Source organism: Apiospora phragmitis, assembly GCF_038363925.1.
Source record: "Apiospora phragmitis strain CBS 135458 chromosome Unknown utg000005l:1.0-4161743.0:1.0-4166827.0, whole genome shotgun sequence".
In the NCBI taxonomy this organism is placed as follows: domain Eukaryota; kingdom Fungi; phylum Ascomycota; class Sordariomycetes; order Amphisphaeriales; family Apiosporaceae; genus Apiospora; species Apiospora phragmitis.
The window spans coordinates 3,102,705-3,127,002 of NW_027117403.1; the positions used below are offsets into that span (position 1 = coordinate 3,102,705).

The window sequence follows — 24,298 nt, forward strand, 5'->3', positions numbered from 1 at the left end:
ATCCAAGATTGAAGCTCTAGCCGGAATCTTACAAAACTACTTACATTTCATCAATGACTGCACCTATAAAATTTATAGCTCCTACTATTGAAGGGTTTACATACGACAGACTGCGATCTTTGCCTGAGGAAATATGTTTATGTCTACGAGAACGTCTATTCCGGTACGCCGTTCTTCATCTTCTTGCCCTCCAGCTTATCAGGGAACCCAAAGTTGATGCCAAAGGGAGGGTAGACGTATCTCTTCTTGGAAGTCTTCTCCGTTAAAAGCTTCACTTCCTCATTATCCAGATCCACAATCTTGAGGTTCTCTTTGATACGCGATTCAGTCACCGACTTAGCAAGCACCGTGCTACCTCTCGCAACTACAGAAGACAGTTCATATTAGCCACGGCTTGCACGCGCAACATAGCGGTCCTCGAACGAACCCGACAAGGTATCATCGAGATAGAAGCATGGGACAGCTTACCATGGTAGCTCAGCAGGATCGTGCCCGGGCTCACGCCCTTCTTCTGCGCCAACGTCATGACCGGCTCGCTCTGCAGCAGCGGGCCGCCCGTGCTGCCCAGCGGCGAATACGCCATGACGTGAATACCCTTCTCGCGGCAGAGATCGACGACCTCCTGCTGCGGGCACTCCGGGTGGTTCTCGATCTGGTTGACGGCGGGCACGACGGCCGCGTGCTGCAGCAGGTTCTCGAGGTAGACGCGGCTGTAGTTGCAGACGCCGACGGCGCGCGCCTTGCCCGTGGCCGGCAGCGCCTCCATGCGCCGCCACGTCGCGACATGGTCGTGGTCCCAGAGGATGTCGCGCTCGCCATTGGCGAGAAGCGGGAAGCGGTCGGCATCGCCGCCGTCCGGCCGCGAGCCGTCCGGGTTCATGCCGATGGCCCAATGCACCAGATACAAATCGACGTAGTCGAGCCCTAGCGCCGCGAGGGATTTGTCCAGGCCGTGCTCGACCCGCGTCGAGTACGTCGTCCACAGCTTCGTCACGACGAAGACGTCCTCGCGCTTGATGCCGGCGGCGAAGGCCGCGCGCAGGCCCTCGCCTACTTCCGCTTCGTTGCCGTAGCAGTACGCTGCGTCGATCAGCCGGTAGCCGGATTTCAGCGCCGTCTCGACGGCTTTGGCGACTTGGCCTGGGGGTGCTTGCCAGGTTCCTGTAGTCGGGGCGGATGAGAGAGGGATTAGCAACTGGCTTTCGTATCTTGCTCCCACATGGGATTTCCTTTCTGGGTCCCCCCTTGTTTGGACATTCGTAGAAAGAGAGTTTGCGGGGCAGACTTACCGAACCCCACCGCTGGCATCTCCTGGCCGGTGTTGAGCTTGAAAGAGGTCGGCGCCATGGTGTGTGTGTGTGTATTACTGATATGTGCTCGGGTTCAGATCGATAACTGCTAGTCTCAAAAAACCGAGAGTAGTGTCCAGAACTGGAAGCAGCAATTCAACGGGCTCACGATAACATGCGGCGCATCAGGAGCTATTTATGCAGTATATCAGGCAGAATGAGCAAGACGGGTACCCGCCCCCCGCGATGTCATATCACTAATACCCCGCGGAATACAATGGGCAACATCGGGTCCTACTCCGCAGCGCGTGGAGAATCTGCAACCCGGCCACTTCTCAACGGGACCTTCCAGGCTAGGACCACCGCTGTAGACGGCTTTTCCTTTCTCTGTCCGGCCAAGCCCGGGCAGGGGGGGCCTATGATAGTTGGGGTTTGCGAACCAACGTGGAAGTTGATGGCTTTTTCACATATCTGCAAGACAGTCCAGGGATACCCCCTCATCTTCAGTATCAGTGGAGGTTGGTAAACAATCATACATCAGGATCAGATCTGCAGCGGCCCTAACTGAAGTCAATCCTAGCCAAGAAGAACTACTGCAGGTCTGTCAAGATGAAAACAAAAGCAAAAGCAGCTACTCTGCTGTTTGTGGAAATTCTGAGCGGATGGCGGGGGTGGAGATGGTGGAGGGTTGGAGTTAGCTTCGGGCTGACATGGACCGAACAAAGCAAAAATGGGCGGGATCATGACGGTCCATCGACGTTGCATACACTTCACCTATCCAATAACGGGTCTTATTGTGGTCGTTATGTAAATATCCGTTGGAAAGACTGATGCCCATGCGAGGTTAATCGAAAATCTATATACCCGGACATTTCGTCGATAACCAGAAAGTGATGAAGAGGAGTATTCCGCCTTTGGCGACTTCGTGATGGATCGACCCGGCGGCGACGTGTATTCTACTCTAGATGTCTTTCTTATCCATATGTTGTAGCCGGGACACTGCCTTAGGTATGTTTGAAAGCTCGCAGGATCACAAGAACCTAGCATTCGTTACTCTCTAGTCTGTAGACGCAATCTTCCAGGGCCGTGGTTGAGCAGAGCTGGACGGAGACGTGCGTCGCTGTTGAGTGACCAGTATGAACAATAGGCATATTCATCTTCGGGATGCAAGAGCCAGGATAGGATGTATAGGGGCGATGACTCGACGTGTCTTGGATGAAAATAGAAACCCCAGCTTCCTCTAGAGACTCGGTTACCTAACTCGATGGAAATAAGAACGGAAACCAGTCACAAGGGACGAATCAAAAACGGTGCTTTACATGGTGCTCTTGCAATAGGAGTAGACCTAGGTACGGGAAAGGAAGGCATTGGGGGAGAGAGTGAAGATACCTACTGATTCCCATTTACATTAGCCAAGACAACTAGAGTAGGGTGCCAAATCAGCTCGCGATGTCAGTGTAGTCTAGTGAGGAAACTACCCATATTCGTAACCGTCTAACTACATCAACGAGGGACACGCATCAATAAAGAAATAGGAACAACACGAGATACCAATGTTGAGACTCGTAAGCAGATTCTGACACCAGTTTATCAAAGTATTCGCGCAGCTGATTTGATAGCCTGGCCACCAACAAGGCTCGTCCAGGTCTGTCTTCCCCAATTGCTCAAGAGACTATCTTGACGGTAAACTTTGACGCTCATGGAGTGTCACAAATCTAGATGCCATAACAGTACTTGAGGACATGGTAGTAACATAGGAAAATAGTTACAGTAATGTATGACTACTCATAACGTGTGACGTATCGGTGACATTAGGACATCTAATTTTGTCCGGTCCCAGCGCCGTTTGGGGGCAATAAAAGGGACCAGGGAAGTAATATACAGAAGTGATGGTACACATCAACGCCGGTTCGCCGCAGTCTCGTTCTCTTGTTATTCATGTAGTTCAGTTCCCGTCTAATTATTCTTTAACCCGCAATCAGGACCCATAATCTGTTGAACAAGTCAGCATCAGCGCGTCAGGAGAATAGGGGGTAAATGCGGAAGAGGAGTCTTCTCTGTGGGACTTACAGGAAAAATATCATCAGCACGCCGAACATTTTGGCGATCAACCATCGGTTGCTGGAGACTCTTGACCAGTATTTCAACAGCTCCTTCTGTGCGCCTTGGACGTTGTCCACGACGTCTTCGGTGTTGGCGTCTATGCGTTGAATCTGCTCGCTCTGTTCCGACACCATCTGCGCTAATTGGCCAAAGATGGAGCCCAGCTCGCCGATGGTCCGCTCGATCGCCTCGATCGCCTCACCTCTTTGCGCGATGTACGTGTTCTGTGGTTGCGCTTCTTCCATCATCAGGAGCTGCTGGTCGCCGACGGGGTTCAGAGACAGCGTATCGCCACCCGGCGACGGCGTGCCCCTACTCGGCGTGCCGTAAAGCGGCGAGGCGGACTGCTGGATTGCCGGCTGGGCGTGCTGCGCGACCGAGGAGACGAAGTTCTCCGTCCGCGAGCGCGAGGCCTGGATGTTCTTGGTGCGGACCTCGAGGACCTCCTTGAAGTTGGCCGAGACGTCCGTCAGCTTGCCCTGCAGCATGAAGACGACGTTCTTGTTGTGCTCGCCGACCTGGTCGCCGCCGGCCGCGCGGGCCGGGTGCTGCTGCCGCGTCATGTCCTGCAGGCCGTGGATCTGCTGGTTGAGCGAGGAGAGGTCCTGCTTGATGATGAAGGTGAGCTCGTTGATCTCGACCGGCCGGTCGTCGAACAGCGTCTTGCGCTTCGCGAGCTGCGCCAGCTTCTCGAGCTTCGCCATGGTGCCCGCGATGCCGCGGCCGATGTCCGCCGCCTTGCGCGCGAACTCGGACCGCCGCGGGCGCGGGGCGTCGCCATTGGCCTCGGCCTTTTGCTGGTCCGTCAGGAGAGGACCGTCGCTGCGCGCCGACTTTGGACTGGGCTTGTCGCTTCTGCACTTGGGTAAGGACCGACTTGAACTCGGCGGTCCGGTCCTGGATGGATGCGACAGCCATTTTTGTTGGCCGTTGGTCGATGTGTAACACTCCAACAAAGTTTGGTTTTCTTGCACTCTTTTTTCTGTTGGTCTTTCTATCGAGCACGACAGAATATCATCCTTGGGCGTCCGGCGCGATAAAGGAGTTCGCAAGCGTGGAAAAGCTGGGAATTAGGCTTATTGGTTTGGCGAAGAGTACAGTGCAAGCTGTAGGAGCGTGATGGTGGACGAAGATCGGAATTAGGATTGTTTAGGATCCGTTGTTATCGTTGTCGATGTCGCTGGCCGAGGAAGGGGGGCGGACGGCTTAGGAAGTCTCGCAGGCCGACAATTATTACAGGAAGATTGGGGGTATCACGAAAAAGAGTCTATGAAGTGAAGTGTCACCTAGACAGGCTGGCAAGCGAAGCGAATGCGACTGATGGAAGAGTGCTGGAAACGATGATGGAGATTGATGGTCTACAGAGAGACAGAGGTACCTGGCATGGGCAAGACGAATCGGTGTTGTTGGTCGCTCACAGCGTTCCTTGCTGGAGTGGTTGCGCGGCCATGTCCCCACTGTAATTATTTCATTTACTGGCGCTTGCTGCTTCGGTTCTGGCTGCTTCAGAACCTAAGTTTTGGGAAACGTGTTCGAGACGATCAGAAAAGAAACCACCGGCCACCGGCTGACTGGCCACCACAGTGGCTGTGCAAAGTCGTACAGGGCAAGTGGCTAGAAAACACGAAGACAAAGAGACGCTAGGTTACAAATCGCCTTCCCCAGGTTCGGATTTGACAGTCGTTAGGTAGCATGGATGGATGTTTTTAGAATGGTCATTGTCTTAGATCAGAGCAGTTACTCCGTACAGATCACACCATATTGTTCTACTATACGAGGAGGCACTCGAGGTCTCAAAGTTGCAGTTGTAAGAGACTTGAAAACGACTGGCGTTCTGTCATGACCATCCCCTCCAGGTTCATATGTCTGTCTATCTGAATGGGAGTTCCCGCAGATAAAAGGAAATAGGTAATATGCAGGAACAAGCGCCAGATCGCGACGGAGCTAGATTAGGTAGGCACAAGTCTAAAGGATTCTAGCATTGAATTCCAAAGCCAGCAAGAAGCAGATACAGTAGACCAGACCTCAGCAAGCCTGTTACTATAACGCCCTCAAATTATTAGCATAGTGGAGAGAAGCTGTTTCGTTTCCCGCCATAGCCGAGTTGACGTACCCGCCTACCGCAGAACACAATGCAGCACCTAGGTAGACTTGTGCTGCGCCAGTGGATGCAATCGGCCATCGCCCGCCCCGATGCAACAGAGACAGAACAATCGAAAGAGAATGCCCGTGGAACAGGCTGGGGTGCGACTGTAGGTAGGCTTTATTTGTGCTACGTAGTATCTGAGCATCGTCATCACAATGGAGATCAGTTTTGTCGATCGCTGGCCTGTGGGCTGGGGCGTTCACGAGATTTGACCAGCAACATACAAATGCCCACCATTCCCTTATTGACACATCGCATGCGAATGTCAACATGAAGGCGGATGATGACGGCGGTATGTACTTAAAGTAGGAATTCTAGACAGCACTAATGTCCAGCTGGTTGCAATACGAAATGAACCATCTGAAAAGTCGGAAGGGTTAAAGGCTTGGAGGGGTGCTAGGCCGAATTTCCCTTGAACTCATCACATTGAATTTTCCCGCCGTCACCCGCTTTTCCCCTTAGGACTGAGGACTGGAGTCAGGACTGCTACTTGTGAATGGAACGGCCGCCTTGAACCATAAAGTGTTTATTTGGACAACTGCAGTCGGCCAACGCCAACACGCCTTGTCGCAACTGCATTAGTTTTCTGCCACCAGCATTTTCGACCTCACTTCCGGTCCATGATTTAATATCCTATTTCTTGTATATACTGGCATATTCTCCCTGAACCTCTCGACTGGTTGATTTCGTTTCAGCCCTTCTCTGAAAAGCCCATTGGCATATCTGCCCACTCCAAGCATCGCCTCCCCTCCACGTCATCCCTTGCCCCCCGGCTCTCTCTCTCTCTCTCTTGCTCGCAACTCGCAAGGGTGTTCCAATGCGCTGAGCTGGACGACCACCACGGTCTGATGACCTCCATCTAACCCGCCTTTCAACCATCGCGATACGCTGGTGGACCTGCCCATTACATTCCATCGTATTGTGTGAACAGTGCCTTAAACCTACTGTAGCCTCTACACCTTTCGTGTGCCGTCGCTCTCTCCACGACCCATCACCTTGTGATAGATACGGTTGTGACTCGTTCCGACCTGTCAGCCACCTCACAACTCATTCCGCTCGACGGCACGGCATGTCGTCGCAATAAGCCCGCGCCCCTATTCCATTTTATGGTGAAGAATCGTTACCATGGACGGCACTTATGGCAATGTCTACCAAGGCCGGACTGCCTCGCCAATGTGAGCACTCATCGGCGCCAAGCCATCCCCTTTTGTAAAGACCATAAACTACGTCCCATTGTAGACAGCAGTTGACACTCGAATCTTCGTTTTTATAGGATGCCTGGCACGCCGACTGCTTATCAGACCAACATCAACCGTACTAAGACGAGGAAATGGGTAGAAGCAAAAGCCCAAAACTACGATGGCGATGATTGGGGCGACGATTACGACGATGAAGAGCCGGAAGAAGAACCACCGCCTCCGTCCAAACCGACAGGACTTCGACAGCCGGGTCAAGGCGCCACCGAGAGCACACCGGTGACGTCGCCGTATGGCCAGACGCCGACACCTCATACCGCAGGGCCCCGCGCCATGCCGATGCCGAGCCATGTTAGAAAGACTTCGACTGGTTCAAGGACACCGAGCGGCGCCCCTCCGCTGCACGTGCAGACACAACAACATCAGGCCAATTTCCTAAATGAGCAACATTACAGTTCCGGTTCAGGCGGCACTAGTGGTTTGCCTTCATCCATGGCTAACGCATCCAACCGATTCGCCACAGAGCAGCCATTCACTCAGCAACCGGGTGTGCCTCGTCAGAACCCCCCAAGCGCGACTTACTCAGGCCGGCCAGAACAGGCGGGGCCTGTAATGTCCCCGTCTGCCCAAACCCGTGGTCGAGCATCTTCTTCTACCCAGGCACCCGGTACTACGGCATCCTCACGTTTCCCCCGCGCAAAAGCAGTATACAAGATATGCCCGATCCTGCCGATGTATCGAGCCCTCGATCAGTTTCCCGGCCGGGCTCAAGCTCGGACTCGGCACGGCCATGGATGGAGCAGAGGTCGAATTCCCCCGGTCAGGCAGCCAATACGTCGGGGAAACCGTTGCCATTCGTACGGCCAGCGGATATCTACCGTCGCATGGAGGAAGAGAAACAAAGGTCTTCTCTAGACTCCAGCAGGCCGAGCATGGACAGTAACGACGGGGGGTGCCATGCGATCTCCCACGGGCGAACGACGGCGAGCGAGTTTCGAGAGGGATGATCCCGCATCCGATGCATCACGAGGACTAAAGACAACCTTAGCACCGGTGGCAGAGAGGATGAGCGAGTACGGGATGGATCGCTTGATGTCCAACTCGAACAACGATACACCAGATACGTCTCGTGCCCCGAACCCCACGGATGGCGCGAAGGGGAATTATATATCCGAAGAACAGTCGCGCCTGAACAAATTAGAACTTCAGAGTTCGCGGCGTCTTTCAGTCAGTCCACAGTTGCCGGACCTGACGCGCATGTCGGGGTTTGGAGAAGACTTCTTCGGAGGCTCTCACTCTCAACCTCAGTATTTTGCTGAGGATCCCGAACCAATGACTGGGCCTCGTGGACCTTCCGCCACTGAGACTTTTGCCTCAGACCCGCCTCATAGGGGTCCCAGCCTTATCGAAGGCCCGGCCCTCGCAGCCAGTCGGGGCAGCAAGGACCCGGCAACGCAACCAGGATTGACGTTGCCCACAGAAGCCAATTCCGCAGGAAGTTCTGGTGGTTTAGGCGCAACACACAATCAAATGACTTCTGGCGCGTCTAGAGCGCCAAGGCCATCAATTCCTGGAGGCTGGGTTTCCGAAACCACAAATTTCGGGTCAGAGACCCCCACGCCAATGAAAAACACCGATCTGCCAACGAGGCAGTTGTCCCCGCCGCAGGAGGAAGTTTCGCCGGTTACCGAGACTGGTGTGGACGATCTGGTGCCAACGACCGCCGTTAAGCAGGCTCAACCTCTCGATACCACACCGAAGATGGCTTCCCAGCATGATGGATTTGGAGGCGCAACGGGCAAACATGATCAGGATGTTGCTAACGAGGTGGCTCCTAGTGGGCCCGCTTCTCATGCGACTCCTTTGTCGTTGCCTCCTCTGCAAACAAGTGCTCCTGAAGCTTCATCGGGTAGTCAACGGGAAAACATTTCGAACTCACCGAGTACTACTTCGCAGGCAGAGCCATCCCCCTCTCATTTCATCCCAACCGCTCCTCTCAACCCCCGACGCATCGACACGCCGGAAGGCCCCATTGTTGTCGGCATACCTCCGCGAAATTTGACGATGAGTTCCATCGAGACAGCTTCACCCAACGAAAACGACCGGCTAAGAGACGATATCATGAAATCTTTGAACGCCAGTCCGATCCATGCTGGAGGTGCCGGAGGCTTGCTCGGACCAAGCTCTGGCTCATTAGATGGTGCTGCTCTAACACGTGAAAGCACGTACTTGTCCGGAGTATATGACGATTATTTAGGTCCCGCAGAGGACAAGTCGTTACAGGAAACTGGGCAGGAAATAAATGATGCCGGCAAGAATAGCCCGTCGCTATATCAATTGTCATCCCAAATGAACGCGGGACCCTCCATCTCAACACCCCCAACCAACCACAGCCAACTTTCAAGAGACGATTTTCGTGGGAAGGAGGCCCAGAAGAAGTCTCTGTAAGTCCCACTACGGGTACCAACGCTCCATTCATTGGTGCAGACACATCACAAGATCCAGCCAAATCATCCACCTCTTCACAATCTGCTCCTACAGCCACTGTCGAACCATCTACTGCGCCGACTCCGGCAGTCCATATCGACACAGAGAATGGTGGGGCCATGTCCCATCAGGTCTCTCTGGTCAGCAGCCGTGGCCCTGAGGGATTAGGGATTGCTGGTCTCGAGCCGCCATCGCCTGTGTCGATACTTTCCAATAGAAAAAGCCTAGCTTCACCAGGAATGGACAATTCCAAACGTCTGTCGCTTGCCGATGAGAAGTCGCTCATGGAAGAGGCATCCCAACCCCCAAGCCCGCCACATGCTCAGCATCCTGCCCTTTCACCGGCACCAGCAGCAGAAGATCCAATGGAGGACGCACGCGTGCCGCAGGCTGCCCCGGGCCCAACTTCCCTTAACCAACCCAAGATTATGGCTTGGAGGGAGATACTCAGCCTCCCGACGCTTCCCATGCGAGCAGAGAAATTTGAAGAGGCTCGGGTGCAGTATGCAGAGATGGATTCCGGCCTGTCAAATTGGTTGCTGCACATGCAGGGTCAAGCAAACGGTGTAAATGCGGCTGGATATGAGATGGACCTTCCGGCAGGCATGTCAGGCCCAGGACAGAGCCCGACTTCAGCAGGTGCACAGGCATCCGCGCAGCAACCATATTACCAGCAGTACCTCAACGCGAGCAACCCCAACCTCGCTTCGGCACCGCAGCCAGGCCTCGGCCGACAATCGACCGGGAACATGTTGCAAAGCCAACAGTCATCGAGCGGGTTTGGCGCACCTCACAACCAAGTAGGGACGAAGAGCAAGGAGCTGCTCCAAGCAGCAGCAGGCTTTGCCAACAAAGGCACCAGGACAGGTATCAAGTCAGGGATGAAATTGTTCAACAAGGGCAAGAGCAAGTTCCGAGGAGGGACGGGTAGTGGTGATAAGGTATTTCAATGATTGTTTCTTCTCTTCATATGGAAAACCTACCTACCTATACCTACCTAGTATACTGCGTGTAGTATTACACATCTGGCTTGCAGGGGTGCATAATGTTCTCTTCCTTTTTTTCTTTTTCCTTGCACCTTCCCTCCCCACTATGGATCCTCTGGCTAGCGCCCACGACACCTTCTACGTACCGATAGAAGCCACCACGTGGGTGCGAGTCAGTCTGCAGCCGGGCTTACCTTATTCTTACTGCGCCATGAACGAAGAGGTGGACTGAAGAAGCCTCTTTCTGGTGAAGCTTACATACATACACATATGCACGGCTGCTGGCTGCTTACCTTGGGGGCCATTGGCCGAGGTTGCCGCTGTACCATGTTTCCATTCAGGAGTTCTAGAATCTCGACGATCGCGGGGGGCGGCTTCCTGCAAGTGTATGCGAGAGTGAGAGAGCGAAAGAGCGAAAGAAAGCGAAATAAGAAGGGCGCAGCGAGAGGGAGAGAAAGAAATACTTAAGTATGTATTGGCCTAACTAGAGTGGATGATGGGTGGTTGAGATTGTGTCTGGTGTGTACGAATATAAAACATCCCCAAAGCAGAATGGAAGTCAGCCATGGCATGGCTACTTTCCTAGACTTGGCAATCTTACACGCCTCTCGCTTCCACTACCTCGAATCTAGTGGCATGACATGCACACTAACCAGGCCCTCCATCCCTCCAATCCTTCATTCCTCCTCCTACCTAGTCCCAAGTGGTTATGTTATACATGAGAATACCTAGTGCGTGAGATGACAGGCAGCGCTGACAGCTGTACATGCCCCCCAACCTGTTTATTAAGGTTTCTCTTGTTCGCTTCTTTCCTTCTAGTCCCACCCGTGTCGGATGCTTTCAGCAGCAATCAGCATCGAATACAACGGTCCAAGTGGGCTACTCCTTCAAATTTGCAATGCCTGTCCAAATCAAATGATGAGATCCAAGACATTGGGGTTTTATTAATAGACACTCTCTCCATTCTGGACACTCTGGAGCTTGAGCTAATTGTTGACATATTTCAATGGATCTAGGATTTGCAGGCGTCGGGCCAGGCACCGACCCCGCCCACACTGCCTTCGACATCGGTACCCAGAAAACGAAATGAGCACCGTACCTCCCGGGGCTTTAGCGTCTGGAGATGGCGCAGGGAATCGGGGGTCACCTCGAAATTGAACCCTACCAGTACCACCAGCACTACAGGCTTTCATTGGCGACCGCGCCGCTTGCATGCAGATGCAGATGCACCCGGGCTGGGGCTGGGACTTGGTCATGGTCAGCAGCAGCAGCAACATCAGCCAACTGCTGCACCACCGCAACAAGGCAGCCATAAGCATTCTTATCTCTGCCATTGCTGCTCCAGCCGCACAAATCGACCCCAACAGAGGAGGTAGTGGCACCATCAGCAGCGGCAGCACCGTCAGCAGCTAGGGCCAACGGCAAGGCTCGTCCGGCTAGAATCTCCCAGTTCTCACTCCCCTTTTCTGTCTAGCATCTCACCGTTCAAATCATTCGGTCGTAGCAACCCATCTTCTCCCGGGCAGCCGCCATCGTCAGTAACACCTAAAGGGGGTATATTGTCTGAAGCCCCAGTTTCTGTGAGAGACAATCGCGACCGGGCCGCTACTGGCGACGAATACTCCCGAGTACAGCAAGCGCCTTTCCATTCGTCGGGCCATCCGCTAGACTCCATAGCGGCCCCGACCACCGCCGCTGCACCCTCTTTACCTTCCTCCAGCCCAGCCTTTCGCGGTTGGGACGAACGCGACGACGAGCCTTATCTCCCTCAATTGGCACCGCCTGCCCCCATTAGCAAAACCCAGCCTACCTGGGATTCCTCCACAGGGACTCCTCTGTTCGAAGAAGAGGGTTTCGATCTCGACCCGCCCTTCGTAGGCCAGCGGCCGAGTCAGTTCTTCCCCGGTCGCGCCCGCGAACCTAAAACTCTTGCTCCGCATCTAACCACACACATATGAAGCCACAGACCGCATAATTGGGTCCAAGTAACATCGCGAAAACCTTCCTTCGTCGCGCGCCCGTCTCGGCTACTGCCGACGACCCACGCCGGACCCGAGAGCATGGCCGCCCCCATGGCTGCTACCTTCGCCGCCGACCCGCAATCCCCAGCTGAACCTAACATCCAACAACCGCCGTACCAACATCATCAACAACAGCAGCAGCAGCAGCCACGGCAACCCCCACCGCCCCCAACGCGACAGCAATCTTTCGGGCTTCCTTCTATTCCTCGAACAACGTCCTTTGGCTGGGGCAGTAAGAAAAGTTCGACGGAGGACGACGGAAGAGGCCCGTCCCCCGGCGCTCGATCGGACGGAAAAAGCCTACCGCCACCGCCGACCGAAGCCGACACATCGGGTGACGAGGACGCGTTTGCTCCAGAGTCGCGTGGCGCCTCGCCCATCGACAATTTCCCGCAGTCAGCCCCAGGGTCGCAGCCGTATTACGGCCATATCTCGGCTCAAGCACCGTCTTCTCCGTCGCAGCCTTCTGCTTCAATGTCGCACCACATTGTAGGCCAGATCGCTCCCAACAGTCCGATTGCGAACGGGTTTGGCCCGGGCCCGTCTCAGCAGGCTGCCAATGGCTTCGATGCCTCTCAATCGGATGCGAATCGCAACTCGCCACGCATCCCAAGCGGCTTTCAGCGCTCGGCCATGGGTCGAGGCAGTCCTTCGATGAGCCAACCTGGTCAGATGCCCCGGCAAACTACATCACCTCTGATGCAGGGTCAGCCATTTATGGGGTCTTTGCGGCCCGGTGTGGTCTCGCCGGGGAACCCAGTCAGTCAGCTTCCACCCTCGCCGAGGTGGAACCTTCAAGAGTCACAGCTATCTGAGCCTCTCGTTACAAGAAAAACACATAGCCCTCAACCTGGGTACTATGCTTACGATAAAGAAACGGGCGTGGAGTCTCAAGTCAGTACTGCCCCGCCGCAACCGCTTCAGCGGACGAGAAACAGTGGGCTGCCGCCGTGGCTGTCCAGAAATACCCGGGGCTCTTTCCTGCTGGCGCCTCCAATCACCCGCAAAGCCAATCACCACCAGCACCCCGGCAGGATCAGATCCAGGTCACAGCAAGCCCACGGCAAGATGCCGTGGCATTTTCAAGACCTGCAGCCAATGAATTTCAGCCGGGTGATGACAAAAATTTCAGGCGCAACCCAAGTCTCTCGAAGGGAAACGGGCGGCAAGTTCAATGGCCGAGGCAGCACCGAGGGGGCTGCAGGTTCAATACGGGAGGATGATGTTTCCGAGAGTAGTGATGTGCTAGGGTTTGATCAGAGAGAGCAAGCTAGACGCGTGTCTCTCCAGGTTCCGCAGAATCCTCCTGCAACCAACGGCAATCAGCCTCAATCGCAGCAGCTGCAGCATTTCAAAAGCGTCAGCGAGCATGTAGGAGGGCCTGAGGGCGGACCATACGAGGAGAAGAAGAAGAAATCTCTCTTTGGTGGGGCCGAGAAACAGCCATCGTTCAGTGTTGTCAACTCAGATCCTTCCAGCACGAGGAACGATCCGCAGCCAGGCAAAGAGAATGGTCGCGGCGGTGCCAGAAAGAGATTGTCGGAGCTCAAGGGCATATTCAAAAACAACGGACATGAAGAGGATCAGCTGGCGAAACCAAGTGCCCCTCATGCTCAAGCTCAAGCCGGCCGGGCTTCCATGTCGGATTCCCTTCGACCTCAACAGGGCGCTCAGGTGCCTCTGTGGCTTCAACAACCAGGTCGCCCTGGTCAGCCGGGCCTGAGCCCCGGTCCTTCACCACTTGCCCCCGCAGGCAGAGCCAGTATGCAGGAACCTGCACGCCCACCAGCAGGGATGCAGCCGCCAAATAATGGGGAGGACATCTCTAGGAAACCCTCTGGTGGTTTCCTTGGATTTCTCAATAACCGTCCAGGCTCGAGATCGCATGGGCAAGCGGCACTTGGCGGACAGTCTATGCCTCCGCAGGGCCAGCCATCGCCGCCACCTGGCCAGCAGCAGTTTCGCCCGGGTCAGATATCGCAGGCCGAAGCCCCTTTCGATACCCGTATGACAGGCGTCGGGCAATTTGCTGCTCCGCAACAGCAACAAAGCCCTCCTCTGGGGCGAAACTCGCAGGGATTCGTTCATATGCCCGTGCAAGCAAATCAACGCCCGAAGATGATAACCATAGCAAGCGGGAGTGGGCAGGGTTCACCTAATCGGACTCGAGTATCTACACTGCCAGGCCAAGGAGGTGCTATAAATGCCCAGCAGCCTCAGCAAGATGTTTTTGCACCGAACCGACAAGGGGTCGTGTCGCCGCAACAGCGATCCTCCCGAGATGACCGACCCGCTCTCCCTTCGCAGCAGAATTCTTTTGCCTATGAGCGTCCAGATGAGCGCGAACTGCAACGACCAACAGGGGACAACGAGGCTACTAGCACGTCGGCAGATGAAATCTCCCACGATCCAAGTGTACCAGCTTCGCCGTCCCTATCACGCAAATCTTCGCAAGAGGGAAGGCCAAGTATTGGCGGTGCGTCTCTTGGTACCACGCAACTCCCCGGCTAGAAAGCCGGTTGGGTCAGGTCCAGCAAGACAAGATCTAGGCAACCCCGTCACATCAGCCAATCCACCCACTGTCGTCACAACGCAGAATGCAGTTCCAGCGGCTCCCACTTCTAAGCTCCATCACGTCAAGTCGGACTCCTCAGTGACTGTAGAGCCCGTGGAGGACCATCCGGCCCTGAACGACCAGCCATCGCTGACGCACATTGTAGAGAAGGGCGGATTCGGGCATGGACGTCAACTGTCAATTCCCACCCCGTCTATCTTTTCAGTTGCGCAGACCCAGTCGCCGATAAGCCAAGATGCCAATAGGTCTTCGGGTCATTCTCTACACCAGCAGGTCTCGCCCAAACCCTCGACTGGCTTCAACGTGCAGGCACCAAACGCGGCAGCTCCGGCGGACAGACAACAACCAGCTGGGACTCAGCCTGGCAATGCTCCTGGTCTTTCCCCGGGCCTTGCTCCGCCGCAACCTCCACACGCCCAGAGCTGGGGGCCCCAGGACCTGTCACGGCCAGGGACCATGCAGGGCTCTGCACCTCAGCAACAGAACCCGCAACAGGTGCAAAACCAGTGGCGGTCGCAGACAGGCCCTGCTCCAGAGCATCAGAAGCCCGAGCATCAGAAGAGTACGATGTCAAAGTTCTTCGGTGGTTCTAAGAAACAGCAGGCGGCTCTTCAGCCCTCGAATTCTTCGGCACAGTCCAAGGAAAGCACCAAGGAGAAGTTGAAGAGCGTGTTCAAGCGAAGCTCGAAGCTCCCGGAGCCGAACCAACAGCAGCTACAACAGCAACAGCAACGTCCCCAAGGCCAACAGCAGCAAATGCCTATGCATATGATGCAAGGCGGCCGTGGTATTCCGGGTCAGCCTATGCCAATGGGAATGCAACGTCCTCCCATGGGACCCAACGGTTCTCCTCAATGTTCATTCCCCGGGCCTGGCCAGGCTCCTGGCCCTATGCAGGCTGGTCAAGGCCGGGGTCAAATGCCGCCTCAGATGATGCATCCAATGCAGGCTGGGCGGGGACAAATGTTTCTTCCTGCTCAGATCCCTCCTCAGATGCTCCAGCAGATGCAATTGCAAGCTGGTCGTGGACAACAAATACCCCCTCACATGATGGCTGGAATGCTCGCAGGTCGGGGCCAACCACCACCACCGCAGCAGCCAAGGGGTGGGGGCCGTGGCCAGGAACCTCAGTATGCGCAAGTTCCCATTCCTCAAGGGTACCAGCCCGTGCATGGTTACGGTAACACCGGTGGAATGGCTTTCTCGCCGTACATGTATGGACAGCAATTCCAAGGTTACCCGGCGTCAATGCAGCAACAGCAGCAGTTTGGTCCAAGCCCTTCCAACTCGCCGCCTCCAGCCCAATCGCCGTTTGGCCCGGCTCAACCGCAATTCCAAGGGGGTATGCAAATGGGTGTGGCTCAAGGCCCTCCTCAGCAACAGTTCGCCCAGGCTCAGGGATTTCCTCAGGGTCAGCCTCAACCTAGTCCGAACCTTTCACAGAGTCCTCCGCCGCCGCAGTCAATGATGCAGAGCCCGCCACCTCAAGGCCAACAGCCCGGTGGCCCGATTCAGTCATTTGCGGATAATCAACGCCGAGTCATTTCGCCTGAAAGTTCGCAGGACGTGGCCCCAGCAGACCCTTCGTCGCGCGTCAGTAGCATGTCGCCTCAGAACGACGGCGGTATGTCCAAGCCAAACCTACAGCATATTGCCACAGCTCTGAATGCGCCGCAGCAGTCGCAGCAGCAGCAGCCAAATCCTCAAATTCAGCATCCTGGCTCCCCTCAAAACTCCTCTGCCTGATTCCGCCGCCACTTTCTCTCCTGTCAATCCTGCCGCTGGCCGTCTTCCGAATCCGCCTGCGCCCGCAGCGGAATCGGTGCATGAGTCGGTGTCTACTACTGACAAAGGAAACGTCAGTGACATCAGCCACACACCTTCACCTCGAAGTGGCGTGAACGGTCCTGGTGTCGCCATGACTCACAACATTCCGGTCGCCGACGAACGTACGCAAGGCGTCTCACTAAGCCCAGATCCATCTCGAACTGCTCATCACCAGGTGTCTAATCCTACGCTGAATATCAACGTCGACAAGGCCAATAGCCAATCGTCTGACACGGAGGATATATATGACGCTACGCCCCGCAAGGTCCGATCCCCTGGTGATCAGATTTATGACAGCAAGAACAACCATGCGGTGGTTGTGGGCGCTGCAGCTGTGGGAGGCGCGGCTGTCGGCATCACTGTCGGCACCGCGTCGCAGGAAGACATGGCGCATACTGGTAGCTACTTCGTGGAACCACCGAACGGTGGGAACCATGATCCCACGGTTGGTGGTTCGCCATCTGTTGCTACGGGGTCTTCGACCCCGGCCGTCCTGGGAGTACACTGCCACACCGCCCTACGACCATACGGGCGCGCAACAGCAACCACAGTCCCCGCCACCTGCGGAGCCTGAGGAGAAGATTCTTGTTGACCAACCCGTCGAGTTGGCTGCCGCTCCAGATGACCTGGATGACGGTATGCCCGTCATGAGCGCCACGTCATACCCTGGACAAGAATGGAATCCATATGGGTATGGCGAGTTTGGCGACTTTGATGGTTAACTCGATCGGGTTCACTTTCTTGTCGATGCATTTCGGTCAAAACGATGCAAGCTCTAATCAACTTCCATAGCCACGAAGCGCTTTTCATGACCTACGCATCATGACGACGCTCTTGCGATTTTTCACGATTTCTGGATATACCTGCTCGCATGTTTGAAGAAGCATGTTGTCTGTTCGATTCTGTTATTCAATTGCGAAATACCAAAAGCCACATACCCCTATATCGTTCTTCTAGCATTTTCAGTCATTTAACTTTCTTTTACTACACTACATACTTGGATATCTGACATAGAGCGCCTGGGGCGGCGAATGCTATCTGCCTAGCCTGCAAACAGATATCGGAGGAAGGCAGGGGTGGTAAGAAGGAGGATACAATAATCTCTAGACCAGCGTGTATACCAATCATTTAATTTGACAGCCTAACAAAAATCTTAGCTACCATGACTGACGGAGCAACCGCCCTCGCCGTGTGAACCGAATAAAGTGACAGAGAAGGCCTCGAGACCTTTCTTTGTCTGTATGGCGAACAAACCGAAAAGGATATAACTACAATGCTCCTTGAGAACTGAAACGCCTCCTCCTTTATCTCTCCGCTACAGTACCAGACCAATGTTTCGACATTGTCATTGTTCCACTGATAATATTTTCCTATAATTTTACCCGTGTCGGAACAACCACATCGTTTGACTTCTGGTCAATTTCTCGGTACTTCTTTCGGTGTCTGCGATCAATACCCAACACACACGGTCGGCCACATTCGCAGTCGAGCGACACAAAGACATAGGAGCCCGAACCAAGTCCCACCACCACCACCTCTTTCAGGCAGGCCAGCATCAATCATCCTCATCCCATCCAGGATGTCGTCCTCAAGCCCATTCACCAGCCACCGGTCATTGCCCCTTCCACTCCACCCGAAGAAGCACCGGCCCGCGCCCGCGTCGCTGCCCGCCTTCTACGGCGTCATCGCGAGCCGCCAGAATGACGAGGTCGCGACCCAGTTCTCGACGGCCGCCGTCAGCGGCGTCTTCGCCCACGCCCGCAACAGCCACCTGCCGCCGCGCAGCGGATCGGCCGCCCGCTCCAGCACGCCGGCGCCCCGCGCAGCCCCTTCTGGGCCGCGGACCGCGTCGTCGCCGGCAGCAGCGCCGACGACAGCCGCCACCCGCTCGTCGCACCCAAGCCACTCGTCCAGACGGCGCTGGCCGCGCCCGCGTACACGCCCTCCTCGGCGGCGGCGGCGAGGGCTTTGGGGATGCACGAGACGCGCGTCAGGTGCTTGTTGGTGAGGGATCGGCAGCGCGACGAGCTGCGGAGGCGGAGGAAGATCGTGCGGGAGCGGAAGCTGGTTGCGGAGCAGCAGCGGAGAGTCAGGGAGGCGCGGGAGAGGGTGCTGGCGGAGGAGATGGCAAGGCGGGAGCGGCAGCGGCTGCAGGTGCGGGGCGAGGAGCTGCGGCAGATCCGGCACAAGGGGCACAATAGTATACCCTACGACTACGGCGACGACTCGTCCGACACATCGGAACGGCCGCCACGACTGGAGCCGTCGGTCCCAAAACGCTCCGCGCTCAAAAAGTACAGCAGCAGCGGCCACCCCACGACCAGCACGAGCCGGTCGAACAAGCCACCCCACCACCACCCCCTCCGCGTGCGCTTCCGTCCCGACACCTCGCTGGGCGAGGACCTCGAGTCGACGGACCTCGTGCCGCACCGCGGCGACGACCACGCGACGAACCAGCGCGCGTACCAGGCCGTGCACGAACCGCGGGCGCTGGGCCTGACGCCGCTGCAGTACCGGGACCACCGGCGGCGGGCGCACGAGCGGACCGTCGTGCAGATGCAGGAGCGGCGGCGGGTCGCGCGGAACGGCGGGGCCGAGCGGGACTTTTGGATGCAGCAGGAGCGGCTTCGTCAGGCGATTTTGGACGTCGAGGACGAGGAAGAGGAGGATGTGGTAATGTTTGGGATGCCGGGGGTGGATGGGGAAGGGGCTCGCTGAGCTAAAAAGCGACTGCAGCGGCAGCAAGTGAGTATGAAAACGACCGTGAATGAGTGCATGGCCCGGCGGCACACTTATGCGTGTGTGAACGGCCTCATTCCTTGCTGCGTTCTTTTACTTGAACTTACCAATCTCTCGCTCTGGAAGACATGACTTGATTGGAGAAATGAAGGGGTTACTGATATGAATAATTATGACTTGGGATATGTTTTAGCATGATGCGAGCGATTGAGATTTCACGATATACCCCCTAAATATTTTCGAGGATAGAAAAAAGCATTTGCAAATGTCTCATTCATTCTACATTCATTCTGACCTTCCAAGGGCTGTATCTGTATTCTTCCGTAGCTACTTGTGAACTGAGTTGGATATGTAAGGCCTTTCCTCATCTAAACACATTCCCTTCGATGATTTCATCATGCTTGGGTTCTTGCTTTCCTTCGTTGGTTCATTCATTGCCATGCAGATAATGCCCAACCATCATACAAGTCACTCAATCCTTGGCACAACACCTCTCCACTCTGATTGATTGGAATCAATGATCCCGGATGTACGAAGCCCGTGCCAGAGCCTCGCCCTGGACCCTCCAAACATCCGTCGCCTGACGCACCAGCTCCGGGCCGAACTCCTCGATCATGTCCTCCACGCTCGGCTCCCCCTGACCAAATGCCGCGGCGACCTTTGCCTCGCTTTCTTCTGCTGCGCCGCCATCGCTTCCGAATGTCGCGGCCTTCTAGACCGCCTTCCACTTGGCGACGGCGGCCACGGCCTCGGGGTGCGCGCTGTCGACGCCCGTGGCGACCAGGTAGAACGAGGAGCGAGTCGTGTGGCTGACGCGCGGCTTGTGCAGGCGCACCTGACCGGAGAAGCGCGCGAAGCGCCGGACCGTGCACAGCGTGTTCCACGCCTCGGTCTTGTGCAGAAGCACGACCATGGTGCCGCCGGGCTTGAGGTGCTCGAGGCCGAGGGCGAGCTGGACGTACTTGAGGCGGTAGGGCTCGTAGAGTTCTCGGTAGTTTTTGTTCTTGTTTCTGTCGCTGTTGTCGGACGACGGGCCTACGACGCCGCTTCTGTCTTGGGTCCGGAGGACGTGGCCGTCGCAGAGAACGAGGTTGAAGGCGTCGGCCTCGTCGAGCTGGCGCGGCAGGAACTTGGCGGCGTCCGGGTGGTCGGCGGGGACGTCGGCCACGCCCATGTCCTCGGCCAGCATGGTGACGTCGAGGAACTTCATGCATCGCCTGCGGGAAGGGGTTCAGGAGGTTCTTATATCCTCCGTCGGCGGGGTCCAGGCTGAAGCCGACGGCGGCGCAGCCCGGGTTGAGGCGCATGGCCGTGTTGAGGAAGCCGCCGGGCGCGGCGCACAGGTCCAGGACGCTGCAGGGGCGCGCGGGCATCGTGAAGGCGCCCGTGACGAGCTCGAGCTCGTCGGCGATCCGGCCCATGAGCTTGTAGTTGAACTCGGACACGTCCTTGCCAAGGTTGTCGGCGCGCTTTCGCTGCTCTTGGAAGGCCTTGTCGCCATCGGAACTCTGCCATCCCTATGAACAACAATACCAACAAGGGTTTCGAGTCAGCAACTTCTACGTACCTAGCTGGTAGAGCCTCGAGAGAAAGAGGACGATGCTTCATTTGGGGGGTATTTACCTTGCGTCGAAGGTCAGAAAGCGTTCGGAACTCATCGCACTCCATCAGGCAGATACTTGACCACCGCGCTGGTTTTCTCGTCAATCTCCCGCTGGGCAAGATGCGATGCTTGGTATTCTGGGGGACACAGGCCAACGCGGACGAGGGTGTAATCATGGCTAGGTCCACCACCGCCGCTGTCCTGAGACGAAGAGTCTATGGAGATGTGCTTCATGGTGTCTAACGCGTTGCGTTTCCTTCTCGTGTTGATGGTTGAGGGGAAGGTGTTGGTTGGGTGGTGAGGAAAGGACGGTGGATGGCTTCAATGTTGTGGGTGTGGTATAAGATACATTGAGATGTACTTCTCGGGGCGCGTCTGCCTTGTTATTTTTATTTCCCAGGTGATTGTAAAGTGGACGTGACTGAGGGAAGGCGCTATCAAGAACTACTGGATCTTGCCACAGCATCATCAGCTTCGGAAACAGTGCCTAACCTGACCTGAGCAATGTTTCCTCGATCGTAATACTGAGGGCTGGTATTATGTCACATATCCCCTAGCCAGAGAAGCAGCTTATTTCTTTCACATCTTCTGTTTTGCCCACCTACGACCTTTCCCTTCGGTAGATCTTTGAAATTGCTGCCTGGAATATTCCAATGTATGTAGACATGGCTTAGGCTACCAACAAAACTGAATCATCCACAGTACACGAACCTTTCCCTCTCCCTGCTGGCCGTCATTTCTTGGTGATACGTAAGTAGTTGTGGCTACGCATGGTTTCTAGAACCAACGACTTGAATCTGACCCTTTATATTGGAATTGGGCATTGGTCATGAGGGTTGGATTAGATGCATTGTCTCTATTATCTAACCTGTCTCAAGGTATAAAGGTCAACAGAGAGGGATGAAAAGGGGGTGAATCCAGCATCATCGAAGTCCGCCTTTCATCATAAGCTTCTCTCAACCGGACTGAGACCCATGTAATACGTATTAAGAAGACTTATACTCATTCGCAAACCAAATATTTTATCTTTACCTTTTGGACCGTATATATTAATGAACAATACCTCTCCAGATTTGAATCCAGCTTGTCAACTGACATTCCTCCAATTAGCTCCCATAATAGGCGGACCTTTAGCCTTGGGCGACAACGGCGAGCATTGACATGACGAGCACCTTGCAGAAACGAAACGTTCGTCTGGGATGGCTCATTCCCGTGCCAGAAATGATGTGCAATACATTTCAACCACGATGGCAATAAAATTTAGGAGAGACAAGGCGTCGCAAACGATGTCTTGTTACAGCTTCTCACAAGGAAGCTACCCCGCCACAGATGCACCTAATGATCCCTAATCGTGCTGCTTGCTCCCCGCATTCTGTCTTTCTGGAGCTTCCGACATCCCAGTTTCGCCAGTCGTGATTGTCATGTTAAGCCATCCTTTCGTGGGCAAATACAATATGAGGAAGTCAAGATGAAAGCATTCCATGGCACCATAATTCATTCCCCGAAGCTCGGGAAATCGAGATCCTCGAGAACACCCTACTCGTCGTCGCAGACAACGGCCAGATCGAGGTAGTCAAGCCCCGTATAGGTCGCGGCGAGGTTCCCGCTCTCCTCCAAGCCCGCAGGAAGACCCGAAGCCAGCACGACGACGACGACACAGAGCGCGACGATTCCGTCGTCGTCCACTACCTCGAACGCACCCAGTTCTTCATCCCTGGCTTCGTCGACACCCACAACCACGCGCCGCAGTGGGCCATGCGCGGCCTGGGCCAGGGCCTGCACATCCTCGACTGGCTCGACCGCGTCACCTTCCCGCACGAGGCGCGCTTCGCCGACCCGGCGCACGCGCGCCGCGTCTACGCCCGCTGCGTCGCGGGGTTCCTGCAGCAAGGGGTCACGACGGCGGCATACTACGGCTCGCGCCACGCCGCGGCCACCGACGTGCTCGCCGACGTCTGCCTCGCGCGGGGCCAGCGCGCCCTCGTCGGCAAGTGCAACATGGACCGCAATGCGCCAGATACGTACCGCGACGCCGACGCCGCGGAGTCTCTGCGCGACACCGAGGCTTGCCTCGCGCATGTGCGCGCTCTTGATCCGGAGCGGCGCTTGCTGCAGTACGTCCTTACGCCGCGGTTCGCCATCACGTGCACGCCGGCGCTGCTGCGCGGTCTCGGCGACATCGCCGCCCGGAGCAAGTCCGAAGAGCAACCGGAAGGGCTCGCAATCCAGACCCACTTCAACGAAGCCGAACAAGAGATGACGTCGACGTGCTCGCTGTTCCCCGAGTTCCGCGACGAGGTCGAGCTGTACGCGCACTTCGGCCTGCTGACGCCGCGCACCATCCTCGCGCACTGCTGCTACGCGACCGACGACGAGCTGGACCGGCTGGGCGCGCTCGGCTGCGGCGTCGCGCACTGCCCCGTCTCCAACATGACGGTCGGCGGCGGCTTCATGGCGGCGCCCGTCCGCGCCTTCCTCGACCGCGGCATCCCCGTCGGGCTCGGCACCGACAGCGGCGGCGGCTTCTCGTCCAGCATGCTCGACGCCATGCGGCAGGCGCTCGTGGCGTCCAACGCGCGCGAGGTCCAGAGCGGCGGCGAACTGAAGGGGTTGACCATCCCCGAGGTGTTCCACTTGGCGACGCTGGGCGGGGCCCGGGTGTGCGGGCTGCAGGGCAAGGTCGGCACGCTCGAGGTCGGCAAGGAGTTCGATGCGCTCCTTGTCAATGCGGATCCGCAACGGCCGGGCGTTATGACTATGGTCGAGGACGAGGACTCGCTGGCTACGATCTTTGAGAAGTTTGTCATGACGGGTGATGACCGGAGTATCGAGCGGGTGTATGTCCGCGGGCGACTGGTCAAGTCTTAGATGGGACAGTAGATCACAGAATGTAGGATGCAATGCGCCATTGACCAGACGTACTTTTATTTAGAAAAAGAGCATCGTCTACTTTCTCCTTTCGGAGTTCCTACTTGATTAGGCTTGCCTCAAGCATTGAACATATTTCGGCGTTCACAATGGCAGAATGGAGGCCAGAGTAAGATTTGACTCTATCAGAAGAGATGAAGCATCAAGAGAAACTCGAAGGATCACTTATCTCTGATACAAGGCCACACCTGCCCCTCCAAGGAGTAGAACTCGCCCAGCTTGTGAGGTATATACATCTATGTGGAGTTCTATTTCTGGTCAACCTGCGCGGTTTAGCCCGTCAGCCATGGTGAGACAGGTGTATATACTCCTTTTTCTTTTCCCTTTTCTGTCCCCTTTGCATTCATCCCACAAGAATGTGTATGAATTTGAACATGACGAGTGCGAACGTGGCAATT

At 55.9% G+C, this 24,298-nt stretch overlaps 10 protein-coding genes across 10 annotated transcripts; 7 read left to right on the plus strand and 3 right to left on the minus strand.

Annotated features, from left to right (window-relative positions):
- Positions 1 to 155: 155 nt before the first annotated feature.
- PG994_004948 (NADP-dependent oxidoreductase domain-containing protein) lies at positions 156 to 1,347 on the minus strand (the record flags this gene model as incomplete). Its single annotated transcript, XM_066856357.1, has 3 exons — positions 156 to 364; positions 469 to 1,161; positions 1,290 to 1,347. The coding sequence occupies 3 exons, from the start codon at positions 1,345 to 1,347 to the stop codon at positions 156 to 158; spliced, it is 960 nt and encodes a 319-aa protein (XP_066718524.1).
- Positions 1,348 to 3,256: 1,909 nt separating this feature from the next.
- PG994_004949 (uncharacterized protein) lies at positions 3,257 to 4,310 on the minus strand (the record flags this gene model as incomplete). Its single annotated transcript, XM_066856358.1, has 3 exons — positions 3,257 to 3,281; positions 3,360 to 4,232; positions 4,270 to 4,310. The coding sequence occupies 3 exons, from the start codon at positions 4,308 to 4,310 to the stop codon at positions 3,257 to 3,259; spliced, it is 939 nt and encodes a 312-aa protein (XP_066718525.1).
- A 2,353-nt stretch (positions 4,311 to 6,663) lies between these two features.
- PG994_004950 (uncharacterized protein) lies at positions 6,664 to 10,174 on the plus strand (the record flags this gene model as incomplete). The annotated part of the gene is made up of 4 exons (XM_066856359.1): positions 6,664 to 6,713; positions 6,812 to 7,419; positions 7,660 to 8,972; positions 9,056 to 10,174. 4 exons carry the CDS (start codon positions 6,664 to 6,666, stop codon positions 10,172 to 10,174), a joined length of 3,090 nt encoding a protein of 1,029 aa, XP_066718526.1.
- Positions 10,175 to 11,419: 1,245 nt separating this feature from the next.
- Positions 11,420 to 11,620, plus strand: PG994_004951 (uncharacterized protein; the record flags this gene model as incomplete). The annotated part of the gene is made up of 1 exon (XM_066856360.1): positions 11,420 to 11,620. One exon carries the CDS (start codon positions 11,420 to 11,422, stop codon positions 11,618 to 11,620), a length of 201 nt encoding a protein of 66 aa, XP_066718527.1.
- Positions 11,621 to 12,267: 647 nt separating this feature from the next.
- PG994_004952 (uncharacterized protein) lies at positions 12,268 to 16,549 on the plus strand (the record flags this gene model as incomplete). The annotated part of the gene is made up of 2 exons (XM_066856361.1): positions 12,268 to 14,704; positions 14,949 to 16,549. The coding sequence occupies 2 exons, from the start codon at positions 12,268 to 12,270 to the stop codon at positions 16,547 to 16,549; spliced, it is 4,038 nt and encodes a 1,345-aa protein (XP_066718528.1).
- Positions 16,550 to 16,721: 172 nt separating this feature from the next.
- PG994_004953 (uncharacterized protein) lies at positions 16,722 to 17,204 on the plus strand (the record flags this gene model as incomplete). Its single annotated transcript, XM_066856362.1, has 1 exon — positions 16,722 to 17,204. One exon carries the CDS (start codon positions 16,722 to 16,724, stop codon positions 17,202 to 17,204), a length of 483 nt encoding a protein of 160 aa, XP_066718529.1.
- A 1,126-nt stretch (positions 17,205 to 18,330) lies between these two features.
- PG994_004954 (uncharacterized protein) lies at positions 18,331 to 19,353 on the plus strand (the record flags this gene model as incomplete). The annotated part of the gene is made up of 2 exons (XM_066856363.1): positions 18,331 to 18,624; positions 18,832 to 19,353. 2 exons carry the CDS (start codon positions 18,331 to 18,333, stop codon positions 19,351 to 19,353), a joined length of 816 nt encoding a protein of 271 aa, XP_066718530.1.
- A 728-nt stretch (positions 19,354 to 20,081) lies between these two features.
- PG994_004955 (uncharacterized protein) lies at positions 20,082 to 20,558 on the minus strand (the record flags this gene model as incomplete). The annotated part of the gene is made up of 1 exon (XM_066856364.1): positions 20,082 to 20,558. The coding sequence occupies one exon, from the start codon at positions 20,556 to 20,558 to the stop codon at positions 20,082 to 20,084; it is 477 nt and encodes a 158-aa protein (XP_066718531.1).
- A 19-nt stretch (positions 20,559 to 20,577) lies between these two features.
- On the plus strand, positions 20,578 to 20,892 carry PG994_004956 (uncharacterized protein; the record flags this gene model as incomplete). The annotated part of the gene is made up of 1 exon (XM_066856365.1): positions 20,578 to 20,892. One exon carries the CDS (start codon positions 20,578 to 20,580, stop codon positions 20,890 to 20,892), a length of 315 nt encoding a protein of 104 aa, XP_066718532.1.
- Positions 20,893 to 22,258: 1,366 nt separating this feature from the next.
- PG994_004957 (guanine deaminase) lies at positions 22,259 to 23,840 on the plus strand (the record flags this gene model as incomplete). Its single annotated transcript, XM_066856366.1, has 2 exons — positions 22,259 to 22,265; positions 22,480 to 23,840. 2 exons carry the CDS (start codon positions 22,259 to 22,261, stop codon positions 23,838 to 23,840), a joined length of 1,368 nt encoding a protein of 455 aa, XP_066718533.1.
- Positions 23,841 to 24,298: the final 458 nt, after the last annotated feature.